At 35.6% G+C, this 24,372-nt stretch overlaps 2 protein-coding genes, 3 non-coding genes and 1 pseudogene across 5 annotated transcripts; all 6 read right to left on the minus strand.

Moving 5' to 3' along the window:
• Nucleotides 1-962: 962 nt before the first annotated feature.
• Nucleotides 963-4,388, minus strand: LOC145567267 (eukaryotic peptide chain release factor subunit 1-3). Its single transcript, XM_081626527.1, has 2 exons — nucleotides 4,233-4,388; nucleotides 963-2,673 (listed from the first exon to the last, which is right to left on the minus strand). Exon 2 carries the CDS (start codon nucleotides 2,643-2,645, stop codon nucleotides 1,332-1,334), a length of 1,314 nt encoding a protein of 437 aa, XP_081482653.1. The 5' UTR covers nucleotides 2,646-2,673; nucleotides 4,233-4,388; the 3' UTR covers nucleotides 963-1,331.
• A 2,245-nt stretch (nucleotides 4,389-6,633) lies between these two features.
• On the minus strand, nucleotides 6,634-7,983 carry LOC145566172 (AAA-ATPase At3g28580 pseudogene; annotated as a pseudogene).
• Nucleotides 7,984-8,817: 834 nt separating this feature from the next.
• Nucleotides 8,818-19,212, minus strand: LOC145567268 (DDT domain-containing protein DDR4-like). Its single transcript, XM_081626528.1, has 12 exons — nucleotides 18,104-19,212; nucleotides 17,902-18,012; nucleotides 15,107-15,193; nucleotides 14,968-15,005; nucleotides 14,808-14,889; nucleotides 14,371-14,477; nucleotides 14,057-14,225; nucleotides 11,790-11,882; nucleotides 11,499-11,619; nucleotides 10,583-10,625; nucleotides 10,295-10,474; nucleotides 8,818-10,208 (listed from the first exon to the last, which is right to left on the minus strand). The coding sequence occupies exons 1-12, from the start codon at nucleotides 18,725-18,727 to the stop codon at nucleotides 9,464-9,466; spliced, it is 2,400 nt and encodes a 799-aa protein (XP_081482654.1). The 5' UTR covers nucleotides 18,728-19,212; the 3' UTR covers nucleotides 8,818-9,463.
• Nucleotides 19,213-22,668: 3,456 nt separating this feature from the next.
• LOC145569773 (small nucleolar RNA snoR98) lies at nucleotides 22,669-22,791 on the minus strand. The gene has a single exon (XR_014096305.1). It is a non-coding gene; the product is annotated as a small nucleolar RNA snoR98 (small nucleolar RNA).
• A 111-nt stretch (nucleotides 22,792-22,902) lies between these two features.
• LOC145569765 (small nucleolar RNA R24) lies at nucleotides 22,903-22,995 on the minus strand. Its single transcript, XR_014096297.1, has one exon. It is a non-coding gene; the product is annotated as a small nucleolar RNA R24 (small nucleolar RNA).
• A 255-nt stretch (nucleotides 22,996-23,250) lies between these two features.
• Nucleotides 23,251-23,385, minus strand: LOC145569789 (small nucleolar RNA U19). Its single transcript, XR_014096320.1, has one exon. It is a non-coding gene; the product is annotated as a small nucleolar RNA U19 (small nucleolar RNA).
• Between the last annotated feature and the right edge of the window lie 987 nt (nucleotides 23,386-24,372).

The following is a 24,372-nucleotide window of genomic DNA, read 5'->3' on the forward strand; positions in this document are numbered from 1 at the left end:
GAAAATAAGCTGAAGAGAACAGACGCTCCGTATAAAATATGGTTGAATTTGTTTAAATATGTATGAGTAGTTTCAGAACACCTGCTTTGTATTTTTCAATTTTTTTACAAATATAATTTAAAAAATCTTAATGATCAAAATTCTACAATTAAGACCGCATGAATTGCAAATATTCAGATAGGAAAATTTAAAAAGGACGGAGAGAGTACAATCTATACTAATTTATTAAGAGAAGGTTTGAACACTCGACCTCTTAGAAGAAAGGTTACTGATTAACCATCTAGGCTAATTGTCAATTATGATTTAACTTTGCACAATAAATAATATTATACTACAAAGTATTAAATACACATACTACATACAAACTATTAATTGCTCTTAAAAATTAGCAATTGCGGCACAACTATAAAAGTAGTAATCCGGGACAACTCCCAGGCTACTCACTAGTGGTTTTTTAAAACTATGCAAACAATGTCAATGTAGTTTGGTTCAATGTTCCCTCTGTGATAACAGTAAACTACGAATGCTTACTAAAGAATGAAATAGGATTGTGGGAGAACGGTGAAACTAGAAATAAGTAAGGATTTAACCAACACACTGTCAGCTATATACGTATCATTCCACAAATCCAATTGAACCAAGCACCCATACACTCAAAAATAAGTATTTTTTCGGCTATTTTCAAATCTAAAGAAAATATAACATACAATAAACGAATTCAAAACGCTCCATACGAAAGTATATACAACTACGGCACTATGTTGAAAGTAATTGACTATTGAGAGAGAATAAAGAAGAAACATTTCTATACTTGAGCATACAGCTTCAAACTATGAATCTTTTGCCAAAACACTAACATAGAAATGTTTGAAGCAAAGGGCGAATCAACCCCTTGACCTAACATACCTAGGATACCTGGTTCACTACCTCAATCAACAAAGCTCAGAAGAAAAAAGGGATCCTAAGCAAAAGAAAAACGACATCTTTATACCATTACCTCATGCAATGAATTCTATGATATCAAACAACAATATGATTCATTCAACATCTCAATCAAAATCACTTCAGGTATGGTCAACCTCAAGACGCAATGGTGTATTCTCGGAGCACAAGAATTCTAGATTCTAAAGGGATCTCGAGAAAGGTATTACACACAACGTTATATGAAATATGTTGAAATTGATTAATTAAACCTTAAATGGAACAACTCTGTAGAAATCCTCAGAGGACAACCTGAGCAGCAACGTAACTGCGATGAACTTATGCACTACTTACTTCGGTCCGGTTGATGCTCAAGTTGTTGGGCATGGGAATGCCAAGCTGATGAGTGATTAATCCGAATCTCCATAGGTTTCCCCATCATCAGAAAGCTCATCAAAGGATCGCATATCGAGTTGGTAACGGAGAATTCCTCCTATGCCACCAAAACCCCTGCAAAATTGCGATCCTTCTTGGGATTTGTTAGTGACAAATTCAAGGGAGCATCCAAAATTCTTGTACTCATTAGCAAACCATTCCAACAAAGAAGTTTTTTCCTGCACCTCCAACTCAGCATTAGTTTCTGAGTCCCGGAAATTGCTCTGGTCAGCCTCTTGCTCCTTGTTCAAATGTTTTACGATAAGCTCACCAGTTGAGGCATTTTTGAGTGAGTATCTATTTATATCAAGATTTTCCCAGACAATGAGAATCTCAACAGCCCCCATTTCCAAAGCCTTGAGTGTATCTTCAACACCAAAAACATACTTACCTGTATCCTGACTGATCTCCTCAAAGTACTTTCCTATCAACTTCTTCTCCTGAATAAACTTCACATTGGCAAGAATTTCAGCAGACAGCTCTATTGCCTGGTTAAAACCATTCTCACCACCATAAGAAACATCTACAACATTTAGAATCTTTGCCTGAAGGCGAGGATCGAACATGTCAGATTGACTGAGCTCAGTTTTAAAGTCAGCTGATCCAGCAAGTATAAGTCCTGAAACATTAGGCTGGCTTGTAGCAGGATTAATGAAAAACTGAGTGGCGAGTTCTGCAGTCTTCCTCACATAGTTATGCCGCTTCTCCATTCGAAGACGAGCAAAACGTAATGCAGATTGTCCTCCTCTACCGTGCTTCTTTGGAAGATCAACAGTAAATTTGTGAAGCACCTCCCTCGTGTTCCCACTCAGAGTACCGAATAGGGTACCATTACCATCCATGACTATAAAGCCAAACTTATCATCAGACTCAAGTAGTTCATTCAATGCCTCTGTATGAAATTTGTTGTCACACAAATACAGGGAAGCATTTATTGGCCTGAAGGGCTCAAAATCAATGGTTACTTTCTTTTCTTTACCATCATCGGTTACGATGGTTCCGGTGTATAGAACAAGCCCATTAGGAGGAACCTTGTTGTACAGCTTCAGCCTCTGTTGCGCAGATGTAATAGCTGCTAGCACAGATTGACGATTCACCCTACTCTTGATATTGGAAGCAGTCCCATACTCATCACCCAACATCTTTGTAACCCTAGCAACTTGATCACGCGGAGGCATGATGAGGGAGATCATGCTTGTTCCATTCCCCCTGGCAGCTTCCAATGCCTTGATCAGCTTTTTGATCTTCCATATTTCAATATTCTTGTCAGTCTCATGGCTATCTGACATCTTAAACCAGAATTTTGGGTATATTCACCTGCACAAACAAGCCTCCCTCAATCAGTAATATGAAACCACTCGCACCAGGTACCAATTACATGGTGAACTAAAAAGTATATACTTTGTATTATTTCTCAAGATAGTAAAATATATAGATAGGTCACAAAGCCAAAACATTAGAATTATAAGACAAACTACTGATAACTGATTTGACTAAGATTTTCAAACAATTTTTAAATGTTAAGTTTTATAACAGATGTGTTTCAAAAAAAAAAAAAAAAAAAAAAAAAGGTTTTATAACAGATGAACCTAAGCTACATATAATCACAATGATCACATACTCTCATGAACTATCATAATTATGACCAGCACCATCTCCAATTCTAGTAGTTAAACAACTATTAAATAGAAAGTCCAATACATTTGGTAGCAAATCAATCCCTATCAAAAACGGTTGGTATCCTAGGTGACTTCATATAAACAGCGAACAAGCGTTACGAGTCCATAACAAACATATCCACAAAGGAAATAATTATGACCAGCAGAATCTCCAACTCTAGAAGTTAAACAACCATTAAATAGAAAGTCAAATACATTTGGTAACAAATCAATCCAGTATCGAAAACGGCTGGTGTCCTAGGTGACTTCATGTAAACAGCGAACGAGCGTTACGAGTCCATAACAAACATAATCCACAAAAGAAATAATTGGTCAACACAAGTCTTCCTAAAATAGGGGATTGCTCCTTTGGTGCTATCATTAGTTTGGTTAACAAGAACTTTAATTGGCAACACGCGGCAAGATTATATCTCCCTGGAAGGCTGGAATAGAATTAAAGTTAAAATGATTTCCCACAACTCCACTACAAACCTTAATCTGGATTCATGATCGCCACACAACCAATTCATCGATCGCTGAATCGATTTGCTACCGATGAATTTCCTAATTTCCCACAACTCCCTACAAACCTTAATCTGGGTTCATGATTGCCGCACAACCAATTCATCGATCACTGAATTGATTTGCTACCAACTGAATTTCCATACTTCAATAATTCCTAGCATCATTACCCAATATCCCTTTCTCGCCTACAATTTTTTTTCTTTGATAATCCTCCAAATCACAAAGATCAACACAAAAACTTACTCATATAGCTACATAGAATAAGATCAATCGCTAAAAACCCCTTTTCAGCATAGATTAAAAAAGGGTAAAATCTTAAACTCAGAAATTCAACTCAAAAGGGTGCAATGCAATTTAACCAACAAAATTGAAGCAATTAACAATAATAATATACCGTAATTCTTCAACCCTTCACGCAAATTTAAACAGTTACAACATGAATCCGTTCAAAAAACAATTCAATTCAGCATTTTTATACCAAAAACAACTCAATCTGAACAGAAAGATACAAACTTTCATCATAAAATCTACAGAAACAAAAGCTATAAGAACAAAATCATCAATTCCACACAAAACCAGACAATCAAACTGATGATAATATTGTAATCATGCACATAAAAAACCCAAATTTTGGAATTTACACAAGCAGTAAAAGATGATGAATATAAGAAAAAGGGGAGGAGAGAGAAAAACCTGGAAAAGATGAAGGGGGGATCTGGGGTGGATCTGAAGGAGAAAAGCTCACACCGCCGTCGAATGAGCTTTAGAAAACTAAGGGGACGGCTGTGTTGTAAAAGGGTCTTAGGGTTTTCTCGATTTTCCACTTTTATTGTTTGAGAATATGGACTACTTCGTACTTGTATTTTCTTTTGTTTTTTCACGAGCAACAAGTCAATAAAATTAGGAGGTGTTAAATACCGCAAAAAAAAAAAAAAAAAAAAAAAAAAAAAAAAATCAAAATCGCCAATTTTATTGTAAGACGGTAAGGCTTGTATAGGGTGGATGTACGTTAATTTTATTGTAATAAGGTTAGTTTGAGGATAAATTTAACTATTTTTGTGGTAACTTTAACCCTTTAAAGGATAACTTTTAATTTATTGTTGGTTTGAATTTTATTTTAATGTGTAATTTCTTATACATTCATAATTGCATACTGACTAATAAGATTTTTGTAAGATAAAATTTATTATTAGATAAATAATAATTTTTAAAGTATAAAGGGTAACTTTAAATTTTAAAGATAACTTTTACAATAAATTAACGTACACCCGTCTTTTTTTTTAGAAAATTTGTGAAATTATAATAATAATACGGAGTAATAATTTCTTTGATGTATAATAATAATAAATATGAAGTACAAGTAATAATAATACAAAACCCTACAGCCAAAAAAAAAAAAAAAAAAAAAAGGGAAACATAAAGTAATAATTTTGCGCTTACTAATAATAGCTTTTTACAGTTATTTCTTCTTCTGTTCTTCTTTTTTTTTTTTTTCAATCATAACTTTTTATACTTTTTTACCAGAATTTGAGTTCATTATGGTTTAAAAGTTGAATTTTTTTTTGTACTTTTATATTAGGGTTTAATTCTACTTCATAAAACTCAACGAATCTATTTCAAATATAGTACTTAAATGAAACTTACGATTGAAGCATCATTGAACCCAAATTTTTCTATCATCACTTTAATAAGTATGTGTTAAAAATCTAGTACTTTTATTCGAGTTCTAATGACATTGCTAGTTGTAAATCTTGTAATAGTATGTACGTACTATGTGTTTAATTGTAAGGGTTTCTAATTCCTCTAGTTAATTAGGTTTTCCTTTGGAGCACCTCTTCTTTATCTTTTTTTCCATCATTGTTGATCTTGTTTTTTCCCTTTTAAACTTGTGAATCTTGCATCCATACCAAAACTCTTCCATCTTCATCTCCGTCGACGTTATTACACGATCTTTCTTGAATTTCTTGGCCACGAGTTCAGGATCTTGATAATAATGACCATCTTCATTATATTCATCAGCACCGGAAACATCGAAATATAAACGACTACCTAAACATTCCGCCATGGTTAGGTTGTAAGGATAGACGAGTTCATGATCTTGATAATAGTGACCATCATCATACTCTTCTTGAGAAACATCGAAATATATACCACCCAAATATTCCGCCATGGTTTGGTTGTAAGGATACATGAGTTCATGATCTTGATAATAGTGACCATCATCATAATCATCAACACGAGAAACATCAAAGTATAAACTACCTAAACATTCCGCCATGGTTAGGTTGTAGGGATATACGAGTTCATGATCTTGATAATGACTATCATACGTAATGATGTTACCATTCCCAAAATTTGACTCCATCATGTTCATATTTTAGGGGAAAATATGTTATAATTTAAGATTGATTGATCTTCAAATTAAACTCAGTTTTCATATATTTATAGGATTTTTTTTTTTTTTTTACTTAACATCGTATTCCATTAGGTTTAGGATTATCTATCTACAAAGTATGATTTAAGAATTTTAGACTATATTTGATACTATGTATGAATATTTGACAAATCACATTATTTTTTTCTTAATAATCTTATCATCCCAAATTATTGGCCATTTGACTTTTTAAAGTCAAATATGATTGATAAACTTTGATCATATCACATAAGTTGACGAGGGATTTTTTTTAAGCCCAAGAATGGCCCATATTAGCTTTAATTTATTAAATAAAATAAATAAATAACTCATTAAAGATTCTTCAAAAAAAAAAAAAAAAAAAAAAAGGATTGTAATTATATTACGAAGTGCAGAGTTTTAATTCTAGAGTTAAGGCCACACTTAGATCGTGTGTAATTAGGTAATTTCGTACAAAAGCAAATTAAAAAGAGGTCATTGTAAAATGTAAACCAACATAGGGCAAAACAATGAAGGCATAAGCATAAGGATATTAATAGTATTACTGTATAATTATTATGGGCACCTTATCTTATGCATTTATACAGTTATACTTTAGACTTTTAACTTAATAAGTGATATCTAGTTTCCTAATTTTCCTATCAAGTCTCATTGACTTAACAAGCTTCTTCAATCTTTGTGTTAGTTAGTTGTCTCCTTCACTTCCTGTGTTTGTGCAGCAGCAGCAGCCTCTGCTTCCTCGTTAGCCTTTTTCTCCTTTCTCTTTTTCTCCAAGGCTGCCTTCTTAGCATCCTGATCTACCTTCGCCTTTTCGAGGGCACGAATGAGATTCTCCAAACATGTACCAACACCATCATCAGGGAACTTAGGCAATAAACTCTCACCAACATCAGCAGGCGTAATCTTAGTGACTTCCAACAGACCTTTAATCGCGTCAAACTTAATGTGTTCCTCAATCAACAAATAGTTCTTAGCAAGTACTTTAAACCCTTCAAATCCACAATAAGATAACTCTATGTGCTTGTCCATCCTTCCTGCCCTTATCAAGTCCGGATCCAACTTCACCACAGAATTCGTAGTAAACACTATTATCCTCTGCCCACCAAGAGATGACCAAATCCCATCAACAAAATTAAGCAACCCTGAAAGAGTAACAGAGCAACTTCTGTTCCTACCCTGACTCGACGATCCTGCACTCTTTCCACCACCGGTCTTAGAGCTCTCCTCCCTCTTACCCGTTAAATCAACCGAGCAATCAATGTCCTCAATAGCAATTATAGACCTACTCGTCGTGTTAATCAATAGCTTCCTCAACTGAGAGTTATCTTCAGTGGCGGTTAGCTCAAGATCATACACATCATATTCTAACAAGTTGGCCATTGCAGCTATCATAGTAGACTTTCCGGTCCCTGGAGGACCGTAAAGCAAGTAGCCCCGCTTCCACGCCTTCCTGATCCTCGAGTAAAAGGCCTCACTATCCCTAAACTTCAAAAGATCAGCAATAATTTCCCTTTTCTTTTCAGGGTTCATTGCTAATGTATCAAAAGTTGCAGGATGGTTAAACTCAACAGCATTCCAAACTGATTCAGGGTTATAAGACTGTCCAACTTTGTTCAAATAAAGTTCTCTTGTCCTATTTTTTTCTCTAACATTTTTTCCTTCCTTAATCACGTAGTCCAAATACTTCCCAGTTATTAACTCTCTATGCTTCTTATGAAAAGTAAGCTCATAAAATTTCCCCTTCTTCGACTTCGACGTCGATTTTCGTGATCGGAGCTTCCACCAAACTATAATCCCATCAAAACTATCAGTCATTTCCTCATCAACATCCATGCAAAGGATACGTTTTTCGCCGAAAAGGCAAGGTAAACGGAGTCTTTTAGCATTTTTAGACCCGTTTTCGGCTAAATAAGCTTGTATAGAAGTAAAATCATCATTCTTGTAAAGGTTAACTCGGTTGGAAAACTCATCTATGTAAAGATGAATGTAAGGAGACAATACGTCGAACATTTGGCGTGCATAGCGAGACATTAAACGGCGAAATTGATAGGGTGCGTAGTTTCAAAGAATTGACATTAAAAACATGAGGGTTGCAATTGCTGAACTAGTGTTTACCCACTTTGCAAGGGTTCGTTCATGCTTTGCCATTGCTTTGGATTCTAGGGTTTTCAGCAAGATTCAAACTTTTTCAAGGGGTTTGGGGAAATGTTTGAGATTCACTATTCCCCCACTCGTATAATCGTATTTTGGTGTAGGCACTTTATACTCTGAATTTTGTATATGCCACAGAGCTAGGGTTGTCAAATAAGTCGTTTTGTGTCGGCCTTGTGTCCATATAAATGGATTAAAATTTCTGAATCCAAACCTATTTCATATATACTCCGTATTAGATACTCTATATCAATTTTTATGCTATGTATCACTTAATACTCTTGTATAGTGATAAGGAGTAGAGAATTCTTAAGTCAAACACAATTGTCTTATATCAATTTCGTATCAAGTCATGTCATCTTACGGTTTTTTTTTTTCTTTTTTTTTTTCATTTTGAAGGTCTTTTAGTGAATCGATATTGAGTAGTAGAAGATTGCAGTGGTAGAGGATGGGTAATTACTCGTATCAGACTTTTTCTGCCTTCTGGTTTCAAAGCCTTGCTCAGTGGTAGAGGATGTGATTACCATACAAAGTTGGAGTTCTAAATTAACTTCAAATTTTCCGACTTGAAAATTAATCCTCTCAAGTAAGGAATAAATTACACAAAATGCGTCTTCAATAGATTATACGCTAGCTTGCTCGTTTCATTCAAATTGATCGTTTACAAAAAAAAAAAAAAAAAAAAAAAAAAAAAAAAAAAAAAAAAAACCTGTGTTAAGGCAAGGATAACAAGCTCAAAGCAAGTGAGGGAATTCCAGCATATGTGCATGTTATAAAGGGAGCAACAGGGCAAAGAATTACAAGTATCGTAATAAAGTTACAAAAGAAGCAGTAGAATAAGCCCTTAAGTGGGAGGAGAATCAAATTACAACAAGGTGATCCCAGCTCCCTTTTAAGACAATTTATCAACCAACCTAGTCAACCCAACTACATACTACTACATAATAGATACTTTCGTCGTCCCAGTCAACAAAAATTCAAGAACAGGGCTCTTAATCTAGGAAACTTGGTTACCGGTTGGGTTAAGCTATTGTACACTGAACAAACTCTCAACAATTTTGCCCATCTCTCTCAAACCCTGTAGATGTACGAACTCTGACAAATGACTAATAAATCTACCATTCCTCCGCATTGTGTTGCTCCCTTGTGGAAAATCCAGAGTAATATTGCACAACAGGAATCCCTCGAGTATCCCACAGAATAAAATCCGCCAACAGTAAATGTAGAACTGAATATCCTTCATGGACCTTCGTGGGCTAGACTGTAAACTCATAATGTCCATATATGATACAACTAACCACCCAAAATGGGAAACAAAGACCAGGAAAAACTCCATACCCTTGATCCTTTAAAAACGAAATCACTCACCTTTTTGATCATCATCCTTTGCTAAAGCACTGGGTCCATCATCAAAACCGGAACCAGGCGCTAGTTCATTAAGGTCAAGAAATCCCCTCACTTCAATCCTGTCAGGATCAACTTGCTTTGGACTTTCAGGCTTAGGCAAGGGCCCGTTTTCACTTTTCTCAACATCCATGGGAGTAGACTCACTAACTCCTCTTTCTACCTGCTCTTCCTCGTGATCATCCTCATCAGAATCCTCACTTTCCGTTGAGTAATTCGGATAACCAGTTCTATCATGATTTACCTTCCTGTTTTTCGTGGATGTCTCAGTTTCAGAATCAGATAGCTCGTACTTCCGGTAATCAATACGATTCCTCGTAGCGCGTTTACTACGCCTCAAACCCGAGTCTAGGTCATCAACTGACCTTATTTTAGTTCCTCTTCGAGTCCGACCCTCAGGTTTCTTAAACCTTTCTCTTGGTTGGTCACTATCATCACTATTGCTCAGCAAGTCTTCTTCCTCCTCTTCTTCCACCTCATCTTCTCCATTTTCCTCACTCCATTGGTATTCCTCATCTCCTTCACCTTCAGAGCTGCTAGTCATTCTCTTCTTATGTTTACGCTGTTGCATATATGCCTCATCATAAACAGCTTCCCCAACAATATCGTCATCACTATCTAAGTATCCCTCCTCATTGTCTGAAATTCCTTCAACATAATCTTTCTCTGAATATCTCTGAGGTCTTTGTCTCCTCCGATTACTAAATATCACAAGAAATTAAAGTTGTCAGAAAACCCTATCATTGCAGTGAATTAAAAAGAAAAACTAGAGTGTAAAGAATCTAACCCTCGATCCAATTGTTCAGAATTGTGGTCTACATCCATTTCATCATAATCAGCTGGAGACGGGGGACTAAATGACACATGCAGGGAGGAGTGTGACGAGCCATTCCATCTACCGTTGGCGGATGGTTCAGGTTTGATAACATCCCTTTTAACACCAGGTTCTGGAGATGGCTGTTTGCGCCTACATTCAAAGAAGCAAAAGGAGATTGAATTAGTGAAGATAAGAAAGCATAAAAATATATAATACGAAGTATACATGTATAGAATATGTCCAAAAACATTTCCATACTTGGTAGTCTTGATAGCTTCATTGATTGAACGATCGAAATCATCTGCATAAGAGTATAAAAAAACCACTCAATCTTTCAGCAAGCACCAAGGTTAGGTAAACGATAAAATCAAATATCCAGGATCAGATAACAAGCTCTATTACTACAAAGTGGTAACAAGGTAGTCTATTAGAAATAATGGCAAGCTATCTAGAGCCAATTATAATCGCCTCACCACTCCTCGATAACATAAATCTCCTCACACCATTAATTGCAAAATGGGCAACTAAATTGTTTGCATACACAAATAGTAGAGTGTATAAAACCTGTACTTTCTTAGCTTAGGTTGCAAAGGCTATTCAAATTTAATAGTTCATCAAATCACTATAAGAAAATATATAGTCAAAAATTTAAAGTTGATCCTCAGTCAAATTAAGACAATATCTTTGGGGAAGTCAGGGTGATTTCATTATCATGTCCTACAACCAAATGCTGGAACTTTAAACCTTCCATAGATTGTTACTTCCTCCATTTCATAAAAATTGCAACACTCCACCAAAAAGCTCTCACATATTTAGTCTAAGTGTGGCAATTTTATTTTATTTTTTTGAAACAGAGGAAGTATATATTTTAATATTTCTCACCCCCCCCCCCCCTCTTCCCTTTCTCCTTCCACCCCCCAAGTCCCAGCAAACAACTAATTTGGTGTCTGGGCTGACTGGACATGAAGAAAATAACTATACTTCTCAATTTCTTATCCCATTAGGCAATCCTGATAATTGTACGTTCACAGCCACTAGTAATGTAATTCTCTGGCACTCTTGCACACCTTACCAAATATATTGGTAAAAGGCTGATTCATAAAGCATTGTATGATAGGCGAAAGCCCTCAAGGTAGACGCAAATGTATCCAGGAGAGAATTTAAAAGTTCTTACCAAATGTATAAGTGACAGGTTTCCTGTCACGAAGAGAGCGGCCACCAGCAAGCCCATCCATGACAAAATTATCCAGAAGAAGAGCTTGGCGTTGCTGCTTTTTCAGCAATTTTTCTTTTCTCTGTTGAGAGAGAGAGAGAGAGAGAGAGAGAGAGAGAGAGAGAGAGAGAGAGAGCAGCAAACAAGGCAAGAGAACATAAGCAAATCAGGCTCTTCTGAAGAAATTAGTACAAACTTTCCACTCATGAAAGTGGAAATTAGCAAAGAAGAAACAATTCAAAAAAGCTTTACCCTGTAAATCTTCTCAATCTCAGGAAGCATATCATTCTTTAACTTCTTTCCGAGTGAAGCTTCTGTTCTGTTCTTGCTTGAGAAGAGCTTCTCCTGCAGATAAGCACATGGACATTAACTTTTTCATAAAATTTGATGACAAATCCCAGCCAAAATCCAGCGACACTTCACAATCAAATGAAAATTCAATTTTTTCTAGCAAGAAAAATAATTCTAACAGAATGAAGGCAGCATACAACTCGAGGATCAGCTGTATCAGACCAATCTCACAGAAGTTTATAACTTGAAAGGTCAGCTCTCCTCAATGAAATACAGAGAGTATTTATAAATATGAAATATATATATATATATATATATATATATATATATATATATATATATATATAACCATTATTAATCTACAGATAATAGTGAATATATCTTATGAAGGCTGATCCTACAAGGGCTCCAATTCTAAGAGGACATGGGTCCTCTTTTCAAAGCCATAAAAGAATTTTAATGCCATCAAGTAGGTGCACAGTCTGCACACGCCTTAAGGTGTCATTTTACAGAAGATCAAAGGTTAACAGTTAAAGTTAATGATTTGTAATTGAGAAAGAAATCTTAATAGGAAAAGCTACAGTTTGACGTATTTGTTTCACCTTATTTTGTCCACTCACCCAACACTTCTTTCTCTCATGTTTTTATTTCTCTTCTCATTCAACATTTCTCTGCTTTCCCTCTCATACTCAACAAAAATATACATCCTAATGAACAAATGTATCTTCTCATACAAGGAAAAGCCAGCAGCATAGTTTTGTTCATAGTTGTAGCTTAATAGCACTGTTTTTAATCACTACTCCACATATAGAATTCTCAGTACAAGTCAGGTGTGTGTTTCTACAACCCAATGCACCTTTATATCCTAGTTGCAGAAATGTGCATTACTTAGCCCTACTGCTCAAGCCTTGCTATTTCTTTACTTCCCTTATTCTAATTACTTTCTTCATCTCCCATACCTTGTTTGCTCATTTAAACAGTTACATCTTCAAAAAGTTCAAATACTCCCTCCGACACATGAACTTTGCATTTGGGTCAGATCCAGGGATTAAGAATGTTGTCAAGCTTAATACATATATACATATTTCCTTAACGTTGCAATTAAAAAAGCTTATATAACATGAAAACCCCAAAGCTGCAATTGAAAAAGAACGGAGGAAGTATATATTTTGGGACATTTTGAACTGGTAAAGATTAAGTGAGGTATGGTTGTATGGGCAGAAAGTAAAAAGGATTGCAGGAACATTTTACTTCAAACATTATTTATTTACTATATTTGTTCAATGGGATCTTCAAACAAGAAAATTTCCTACACATAAATCACTTCACTCTAATAAGACACATCATCTTCTACACTGAAAGGCTTGAATCAAACAAGATTAACAGTACTCAAGTTTGCAATCTTCATAAATTCCAATGCAAATGAAATTTGATACCCTCTAGATTAATATATAAGAAAGAACATCCGCATGCTAGGATCGTTGATTTGCCTTGATGTACTAACATAAGCTTTAAAAATATTTAATAATATGTATCTAACTATATAAGCTCAAATGTGTGCACTGAGTTGACAATTAATCATCTCTCAAAACTCCAACACCAATAGATTAAGGAAGAGTGTAAAAGGAAAGCTAGCAAGTTTATACTAACATGAAATTCATGCTGTCAGCTAGCATTATTAAATTAGAAACAACTAGCTATATCAGTTATTAATTTTATCGCAGAATGAACCAATGAACAAATATATTTTTAAAGGTATAAAAGCAATGTGGGAAATCCTACAGCTCTGGAAGTAATAAATACAAAGTTCTTCTAATAAACAGGCAGCAAAGGCCACAATTCTAACAAAAAGGAGAAATGAAGAACAAGAAAATGAAAATGAAAAAAAAAAAAAAAAAAAAACAGGGGGTTCATCTTTCAAAAGATTATTCACACAGGAATGGTAAACAAGAGCATATGCAGGCCATACTTTTATCTCTAATTTATTCATACGTAGCATTTAAAGACTTGTACTGATGTTGACCAAACTGCTATTCTGAAGATTGCAGTGAAGTGAGAAATAATTGTTTATTTGTATTTTGGGTTGCACATTAACTTTAACCGTTTCCAGAAAAAATGGTGCATTAATCAATGTCTATTTTGGTTGTGACAGGAGTATTAAACAAAACAACGTGGATGTATCCTTCATGAGAGAAATATAGCAAAAAACAGTAATTTCAACAGCTTACAGAAACATCAAGGAATTCATCCAGATTAGTTGCCACTGTTTCCCACTCGTAAGTTGTGCAAGGAAGGACATTAGAGCCCTTAGTCTTTCCCTTCTTCATCTCAACCTTCCTTTCAACTTTCCTGATCTCCCGATATAGCCTATGGCCAACAAATTCATCATCTTCATACCTGCAAAGTGACACAAACCTTAATTTCTTAAAAAACAGTGCAAAATCACAAGTACTCGTATACAAATGACAATAAACAAAATCATCTTATTAGTTTGCAGCATGAAAGACATTTAAAAACTTGGATAAGTGATCAGATGTAATACCAAAACGAAGTTCCATGTGAATCACCGCCAATTCGCTCTTTCCGAAACGCAGAAAGCTGAGCTCCATGTTTGAGTGAATTATCAATATAACTCCTGATATCATCTTGCTACAGATTACAAGCAAAACACATAAATGTAAGTATCTAGGGGTCATGGACTGGACGGACACAAAATTCAACACAAACAAATAGATCAAAATATTTGTCAGTCACACCAACATAAGTGGTGAGCTTCTCATGACTATTGTCTCTAAACTGACCAAAAATTAATTGAGATATAAGCGATCATAACACGCCTCTTGGTACAATGAGGAATATTGCTCATGACACAAAGTCCTCCAGACGATGGGCATGAATTTTAACAGATATTAGATGAAGTTGTGAAAGTCAATTCTAAATAAAAGCATAAAGAAGGTTGTGATTAGATAATAGTGATACCTCTACTCGAATGTCACACAGGGCTTTCAGGATCACCACTCGCACTGCTGGATCAAGGGTCTTGTACATTTCAATCTCAGCCCTACAGATTAATACAGCAAGCACATTAAAGACATAATCACCAAAAAGTAGAGAGCTCAAAAGGCAATCAGACACTCACCCGTGATTAGCAACTATAGGCAACTCTCCTTCAGCAACCTTCAAACAAATACAAATTCAAATAAGATTAAGGCAATCCAGCAGAAGGGGCAATGCGGCAGCATATCTGTCCATAAAAAATAACTAAGCAGGACAATTACCCAATGCCACCAGTCTCGCAACTTTCTGCATAGCACGGTGACCCAAGTTTCACGTCCACAAGCCATCCGAGTAACCGGAGGAATTGCCTATCAGCATCAAGAAATATTTTTAGATCACTTAGAGAAAAAGCAGAGTAATCCAATGACCAATAGTACACAATAAGACCACATTAAACCAATAATCAATTCAGGAATCACTATGGTCAGAATCCTAAATCCAATACTCAAGGAGAATAGACAAGAGGTTTGCTAAAACCAAGAAAAAAAAGGGTTACAAAGTCCAGTAGGTGAGCTGTGAAGGTTTTCCATCACCAGTAAAGTCTAAACTAAAATAACAATGTATGAGAGGGCAAAATGCAAAAAACACAAGCAGAGCAGAAAGAATTTCCTCAAGACCCACGATGTATTAAGCTAAGTAAGCTCACTAGACAACCTTATCAGCACATTCAAAGTGTTCAAGGACAAAAAAATAACCTTACTTTTTTAACCTGTGCAACAATAGAATTAGCAAAATAAAAGATAATAACCTATGATGCCCCTGATGAAAAAGGAATTTCTTTCTCTAAAATCAAATGCACAAAGCCAACTCCTCTAATAACATCATGTACCAGATTGACAGCTACTAAGCGTGATTATAAACTGAAACATCTAACCAAACAACTGCTTCAGAGAGACTTACTGCTTTTAAATAGGGCTACTATGCTAATACAAAAGGTACATAAACATATAAAAGACCATTTCAACAGATCATTCCATGAGATCACAAAAACCAAACCACCCGCACTTAATTATATGCTATTTCACAATCCAGCACAGACCAACTGCTCTCCCTATTATATCTCAAACACGTAATTTAGAAAAGTAGATTTCTCTACATAGAAATCAAGTCAACTACTAGGCATCCAGCCAAGGATAATTTTTGTTTACTACTTTACCCACAAGCAATTAAGCAACCTTACTTACCAACCCATAGGCCATGGCTCAGTCTTATCTTTACTCGTTGAAAAATTTAAGGTAGCTTCTCTACTCCCAGCTATGTTATACATTTATTACCCCGGTTTATCCAAAACCAGCTTGACCTGAGCTTAGTGGCTCAAGCTTCACCAAAAATATAAGACACTTAAAGTCTTAATAAGCAGTTCCCATTTTCCTATACCAATAGCTCAATCCTATATTCAAGCAGAGCCTAAAGAATAAAAATATTAAGCTTTAAATTAATACACTTGTTTACTAAACTAGTGAAGGGTACCGTGTTGCCAAAATACCTTAAAAAGGAATAATTTCTCAATTTCTTTGCACATCCCTACATTATATCAATAAGCACAAAAAAGATGCCCAAAAGCTTTAGCTTTTCACCCATTACAAAATTCCAGCAAATTGAGTTCCATACCTTGTCAGCCTAATAATAAAAATTAATAATCCATGTAATCATAGTTAACAAAATCCTCCTCACTGTCTTCTTTTTTGAGTTTAGCGAGTTCAGTCACATTCATTAGTAAGCCCAAACAATGTATACATACAACTTCATTACATTAATCAGACACCCTATAAAAAATAATAATACAATTTACAGTTCAATTTTGCAAATATATTTTAAACCAAAGCCCCCCCCCCCCCCCCCCACAAAAAAAAAAAAAAAAAAAAAAAAGGGGTTCTCATCCCACCAAATAACTGATATCACCTATTTACTTGCGTACTCTACGCTAAGCTTATAATTGACAGAAATTAACATGAAAGAAAAGGTGGAAGTAAGCTACCTATCTCAAAGCCCACGACACAGCCTTAATATTTCAGACATTAATTGAACAAAGATACCACAACTACACACTCACATGATTCTGTATCCCCTAAAAATCTGAGGCATACTCTTACTACGTGCCTACGAATCCACAATGGAGGCTCTGTTATGTCACATGCTCATTAGAAGGATCATATTGACCAAAGTCAATGAGCAAGCAAGGCAGAAAAATGTCAATCCACCCCACCACTTCAGGTTCCTAGACAATATTGCATACATTGAAAGAAATTTACAAGAATGAATGGATGGTAGATATCAGTATCATAGAGTAACATTGCATATGCACACATAAAGTACCATGTGGATGTCACCTACCTTATTTGGTTTAAGTGTGTGTGTGTGTGTGTGTGTGTGGGGGGGGGGGGGGGGTACCCAAGACCTAGTATCAAATCTCGCCTACATCATTTTCCCTAGTGACTCTCTACACCAAAATAAATAAATAAATAAATCACATCAAACACCATTGCTCTCCAAAGACATTTCAGATTCATGATCATTTGCGGCACGCTCTTGGGGAGTAGGGGCTCAAACCAGACTGGAAAATTGATTCTTCCTAATTCAATCGTGAAGCTAGTGAGCTTAACCCCTTTCCTTGCAGCAAAATATAACTAAACACAAGCTTCTAGAGTTCTACTATGCTACCTCATAAAGACATATTAGAGCAAAGATACAAATTAACACTTCATGTAAGCCTCTAGAGTTCTGCTACACTACCCTCATAAAGTCAGACTAGAACCAAGATACAAGCTATAATTTGCCTGTATACCACAGGCCTCAAAGCACAATTCACGGCCTGATCATACATCAATCTATTTCACAATATTCCTTTCAATGAAACAAATATCATAGTAAGCACACATGCATTGTCAATAAACACTAACCAGTTTCAAATTTTCAATCAAATAAGCAAACAACTAATACTTCCACCATCAAACAAACATACCAAATGCTAAAATAATTTCCACACTTAGAATAGATTAGAAAGCAATGGACCAACCTTCAACAATGGGATATGTATATCACTCAATGTAGTATTTGGAGTAAGCAATGCAGACTCCAACTCCTCAGCACTGAATTCAGCATTAATGTTCAAAACTGCCCTAAACAACTACAATCAACAAACACAAACACCTCAATCAAGCTCAAAAAACACCAAAATTAAAATAACAAAATTCCATTTCTTTTATATCTTAACTGACATGGAGAAAATTGAGTATTGAAGCCAATTCCCACATAGACCTCAAGTGCCACCGCGGCATTTGCTCCGGTGTAGGTGGATTCACCAATGAAGTTACAACCTTACTACAATGCTCCTTTGGCAAATCATCATCTTCCTCTTCCAGTAACTCCTCCTCCACCACCACCACTTTCTCAACTCTCTCCCTCTTTGGCGGCCTCGCCCTCCGCTCGATCACCGGAGGGTCCACATACTTAGCCGGCCGAGCCGTGCAAGCTCGAGTTGGCCTTTCTCTCCTAACTATTACATTATTATTACTATTATTATTGCTATCCTTCTTTCCACTTTTGCTATTGCTCTTATTAAGAGCATCATTACCACCCAGCTCTTTCTTGTTTTCATCCTCAATTGGGTTACTACCCTCTTGCGCTACAGTTCCGGTTTCAGTTTCGGTTTTGGCTTCGGTTTCGGCTTTGGGTTCAGGGTTATTGTTGGTTTCAGGCTTTTGGGTATCACCATTAGTCTCCGGTTCAGCCAAAGATCGGTGGATCGGGGACGAAACGGCGTCCTCCATAGCAGGAGGATCAAGAAGGTGAGAGTTAGGGCTAATTAAGGTGGGATTTGGCAAAAGATCATAGCTTTGCATTGAAGAAATACAATGAAATTAAGCCCAAGTTTTTGGGTACTAAGAAAAATCCAAGAGAAGGTAAAATAACCCCAGAAAATATGAATAATCCAACATTCATTACATCATACCACTCTTCTCTGTAAATCTATTCAACCCCAGAAAAATCAAGAAAACAGGGAGAAAAATGGAAGAAATTCAGAAACCCAAATAATAAATTGGATTAATTTTTGTGGGTATTTGGCAATTTTGATGTTAAGCTTAACCCCAGTTCTTCTGGGTAGTTTTAAAAATGGGGGGTTTAATTGGAGTTTTTTTGGGTTTTTTTTGTTGAGTGCACTGGATTTTTTGGATTTTTTTGTGTTAATTGAGTTTTGGTTTATGGGAAAAAGGGGAGAAATAGAAGGGTTTGGGTAATTAGGGCAACTGGGTAAAAAAGGCAGTCTTCAAAGGAGCATATGACAAGGAGCATGGAAATAGAGGGAGAGGTTTTGCCTTATTTCCACGGTCTCTTTTCTTTCTTCTTTCTTCTTTCTTCTTTCTTCGATTTTCCTATTCTTTCTTTTTCTCACACTTTTTCTTCATTCATGGTTAAAATTGATTATGCATATATGGAATACTCATACATTGTATTAGGATATTGGATCATAAAGTTATCATGACGTTAATTATAGGATGTTCCTTTCAAAAAAAAAAAATTTATAGGGATGTTAATAGGACGAGTTTTAGTTGAAACTTGTCTTGCATGCTATATCCACTCAGCTTTACCACAATCACTCCAAAACCCCATCTTTCGATGTGAGAAGAGGGATGAACACATGAGCATAAAGTGGCCATCAAAATACACATGCAATAATCAATTCAAGTACAAACAACTATCAATCCAAGGTAGAGCATGAATAAATCCAAGTCAATCAACCATAGCTTGGTTGGGTTTTCACCCAACCCCTAACTAAGAGACTACTCACTAAACATGGTGGAATTTACTCTAACAATTAAATCTAGGGTTTCCATGAATTCAAATAAGCTAGGAGAGAGATAGAACAAGAATGGATTAAACATGCAAGAGAAAATAAACAAGATTAAGGGAGAAATTATCAACTCAAAGCAATTGAAAAACTGAAAATTAAGAGCAAGAGATAGAGGAGAGAGATTACTTAATAAGCTTCAAAGTTGAGAAATTGTTGAAATTGATGGAACAAACCTCCAATAATTCTTACAAATGATTGAGTTTTGAGAAACTAAACTAAGGGAGAGGAAAACTATGAACTAATTAAGAGAATAAGCCTAAGGGAGTTAAGAGGGAAGAAAAAAGTCCATACAAATGAGTTCAAGGGAGGTATTTATAAGACCCCCAAATAAAAAGGACGGAGAAAACAAGAATCGGGTTCGACAGCAGCTTGGCACGGGCGTGCACCATAGGCAGCATGGGCATGCAACACTGTGCACGGCCCTGCACAGTCAGACAGTAGAAGCAGTAGCTACTGTTTTGGTGCCTTGCATCTTGCACGGGCGTTCCAATAGTGACACGGGCGTGCAACCTCTTTGGTACGGGCGTGCCAAATTCTGCACGGCCGTGCATGTCTTCAAATGCTGAAACAGACCCTACTGTTTTGGATCAGGGCACCCTGCACGGGCGTGCAGGGATTTGCACGATCGTGCAGACCTAGACAGTGGCGCCCCTAAGTCTGGGACACCCCTGTACGGACGTGCAAGAGTTAGTACGGTCGTGCAGGATCTTCTTGGCCTTGATTTGTCTTCCTTTCTTCGATCTTGCTTCTTTCTTCTTCAAATTTGCTTCACTCCATTTCCTCATTGTTCAAAATTCCTTGCATACTTCCCGGGATGCTTCGAAGTGCGTTCATTGGACCTAAAATGTCATCAAAAACAATAACAACCCCGTGAAGCACGTAATACACAAAAATGCATAAAAATAGAGTGAATGACGAAATAAGGCATCGATTCCTCACACATTCAACGTTAAAAACCACTCTATAATCATACAAAATAGCATACTATCAACCTTGTTCAATTGTAGTAAATAATAAATTAAAGGTGAAAGAGGAGAGAGAATTAGATGTAAGAGGCAGAAGAGGAAGTAGAAAAGAAGTATACACAACAATAGAAAAAAAAAATCAAGAATTTTTTTAAGAGTATTTAAAGGGAATGATTAAGATAAATGATGGTAATTGCTTGAGGATTAGGAGAGACTATTTACCTATTCCAATATTAAAAGACAGAGCCAGACCAACTACGAGAAGAGAAACGGGAAGAAGCGCTTAGTCTCCTTTGAGTTTGAAGAAACTCACGAGCCTCCATATTGTTCTAGTTCTCCTCCTCTTTCAGCCTGAAATCCAACAAAACAAAGCAAGTGAACTCCTTATTAGCCATATAAAGAAGTAAAACTACTATTGAAGCTTAGAATGCCAAAATTCAAAACCCTTGAAAAAAAAAGACAAAATCATAAATCGCTGCATGCATGAAACAAACAATCCATCGATCAAAGTAAACAACAGTAAATATGGATCAATTAATCAAGCAAAGATGAAATATCAATATCAAATCGAACAATAAAAAAAATGGACCAAAATGGAGAAAACCAAAGCTAAAATTATGAATTGAAAGTTTGAAACCAAATCTAAAATTACAAAATGAAATTAAGCCTGCAATTTACCTGAGATTGCAAGAGGATTGAGGAGAAAGAAAATGACACAGAGTAATCAGTTAGCGATCGAAAGGCTGAGAACCCCCAAAAACGATAGCATGGAAATCCTAGGAGAGAAATTTTATAGATCAAAATCAAAATAAAATCGATGTAATGAGCAAACTATTTAGAGGTGGATAATTTATTAGGGGTGAGTTAATTTATACTTTAAAGCTAGTGAGTTAATTCATTATTTTAGTAATGAGAAAACTATTGTCCACTAATTTTGACCAAAATCTACTAATCTACTTGCATCCATAAAATCGATGTAATAATTCCGATCAAACAACATAAAACGAAAAAAATCCAAAGCTGCATTCCTCAAATCTATATTTGTCAAAAACAACCTCAAATGAACCCATTTTCTCATCAACATTTAAAAGGCCAAAACAATATTCACTAATCGAACAATTATGCATCTAAAATTGAAATTCTAAGTTACAACAAAATCATATCCAACAAAAACAGACAAATCTAATGACATTGAAAGAATAAATTAATCTAAAACGAAAAATATAGGTAGAAGAAATGAGGCAGCACCATTTTAGTGCCATATTCCGGATTCTACCAAACTTCATCTATTTGCTCGCATGCCTATTCCGAGTTTCATCACATGAATTAGGCCGAACTGCTCTGCAAACAAAAAGCAAAACTCATCAGAAACCCTAAATCAATTAAATACAAGAAACTAAAAACAAAATTAATCAATTAGGTAATCTATATAAATCATCGGAATTCCTAAATCAAACCGAAAATAAAACACCCAAATCCTAACTATTTTATGAAACATTAATAAACACCAGATAACCAAAAGAATTTTAAAGCCTTATACCCAAAAAAAAATCCCAGGTCATAGAAAAGGGAGGGGAATAAAACCCTCTTGCTTCCATTAAAGAAGTCTCGTCATCTTGCTGCAAACCAAAAAAGAATCGCCAAACCACCTACAAATTTGTTTGAATTTCAAAAAAAAATTGCATAACTTCAAATGATCTTGTTTCTGTTTCATCCTCTGCAAAGGCAAAACCCTTAGGTTTATCTGTTTCTCTATCACGCGAAATGTATAAATCAACTACTCGCCCTGCTTGGATCCAATCAATAACTCTCTCGTCCAAATTACCTGGTGCAAAGTACAATTGCAATAAACTTATAACTTAAAGGATTCACTTGCATCATAGCAAACAAAAACCAGCCTTGAACCTGCATCAAAAGAAAAATTACGACCTAGCAAAACTAAACATCAGGTTTTCATTAGTAGAAAACATGTCACAGAAAAGCCAAACTTGCTAACCACAATGAATGGTGTACAACCATTAAATCCTGCAGCTATCATTTTCTGAGGAGAAACTAATGTCAAAGGGAATAAAAAGATCTGATATTGCACAATAATCAGACATAAACTACCCCTTTCCTCCAAACTCAAAATTCAATATTTCTCGTGTTTAAAGTTCATCAAACATAATTTCAATTTGTTTTTTTGTTTAATGTTAATAATTTATCTCAGAAGCCTAGCGTTAACAAGAGTATTGCATCGAAGATCTGACACATAGTCAGACCATCTTATATGTTAAGGCCTCATCATTGATCATTAACAAAAGATTACTCAATAGACAACTACAAATACTATAACAAATGTCTGAAGACATCAAGGTGAAAGGAATGAGACAATTAACACATTCCTTATCATAAAATGATTCATTCGATCCGAGGGATATTATCCCAATTTTAATCTAAGCCTCTGTCTGAACCAAATGGTTCTTGATCAACCACTCGTTATTCGAAGGCTATGTAAACATCTTCGACAACAAAAAAAACAAATCAAGACGAGCTCGGACACTAAAATAAATGTCCAAGGCTACTTAGAGGACAATCAATGGTAAAAAAACAGTAGTCCCCTCAAAAAGGCCTTGGCATAATAAGGATCAAATATAACATTTGACCCAAATTAATTAATTTATGCCCCTTAACTAAACCAATATGAAACCTTAATTCATTCATAAGGCTACTCTTTAGAGGCAATAATACCTTTATTATACCCATCAATACATTCAAATTTAACACTTCTAACAAATTCTAATTTACAATAATTGAGGCAAAAATTGATTTAAATGCGGCAAATTTAGGCAAATAATTGAAGCATGAAACAATAGTATAATTTCAAGCAAAGACCAGAAGATCAAAAAAATTATCAAAAACAAAGAACAAAAAAAACCCAATTGATGAACTCGAAACCCTAAATAAGCGAAAACCCCAAATTGACTATACATAATTCAACATTATAACCCAAATAACCGAGTATAAACCAATCAATCAAATGAAAATGCGAAAATCAAAAGCCACATTTCACCAAAAACTCTCAAATCATCAAACTCTAAAACATAAAACCCAATAATTTCAAGATCAAACTCCCGATCCAATCAACATAACCAGCTCAAAATCCAATAAAAATAAAATCAACAAAATTTAGAATCAATTTGAAACAATCCAAACCAAAATAACCTAAAAAAGGAGGGAGATCAATGACCATGTTTCGGGGCATACTCAAGATGACGGCGTTCCTCGTGAAGAGCAACAAGGTAAGAGAAGGCTATACCACCAAAGCAAACATGTTAAAGAGGCATGATTGAATCAGTCTCGATGTATTTGGCATGGTAACTGTCGATTCCTTTGCCGAATGATTCCTTAAGGTAGGAGAAAGATGGTATAGGCTTCACCTTGTCGGAAACTTCCTTCACTCTATCACCTCGAAGCTCGTTTATGAATCTACGCAACGCCATTGTTGTTCGATGAGAGAGAAAGAGAGAGAAATTGGGGATCGAATTTAGATGGTAACCCTAGGTCAAAGATTGAATTTTGGTTGTAACCTTGGAGAAAATGATCACCAGCAAGCAGAATAAGGGCTGGGAAATAAATGGGGCAAAAAGGTCAAACCACCTATAACAACAAGCAAATCAATTGCTAAAAC

Source organism: Chenopodium album, chromosome 11 (genome assembly GCF_948465745.1).
Source record: "Chenopodium album chromosome 11, dcCheAlbu1.1, whole genome shotgun sequence".
NCBI classification, from domain to species: Eukaryota; Viridiplantae; Streptophyta; class Magnoliopsida; order Caryophyllales; family Amaranthaceae; genus Chenopodium; species Chenopodium album.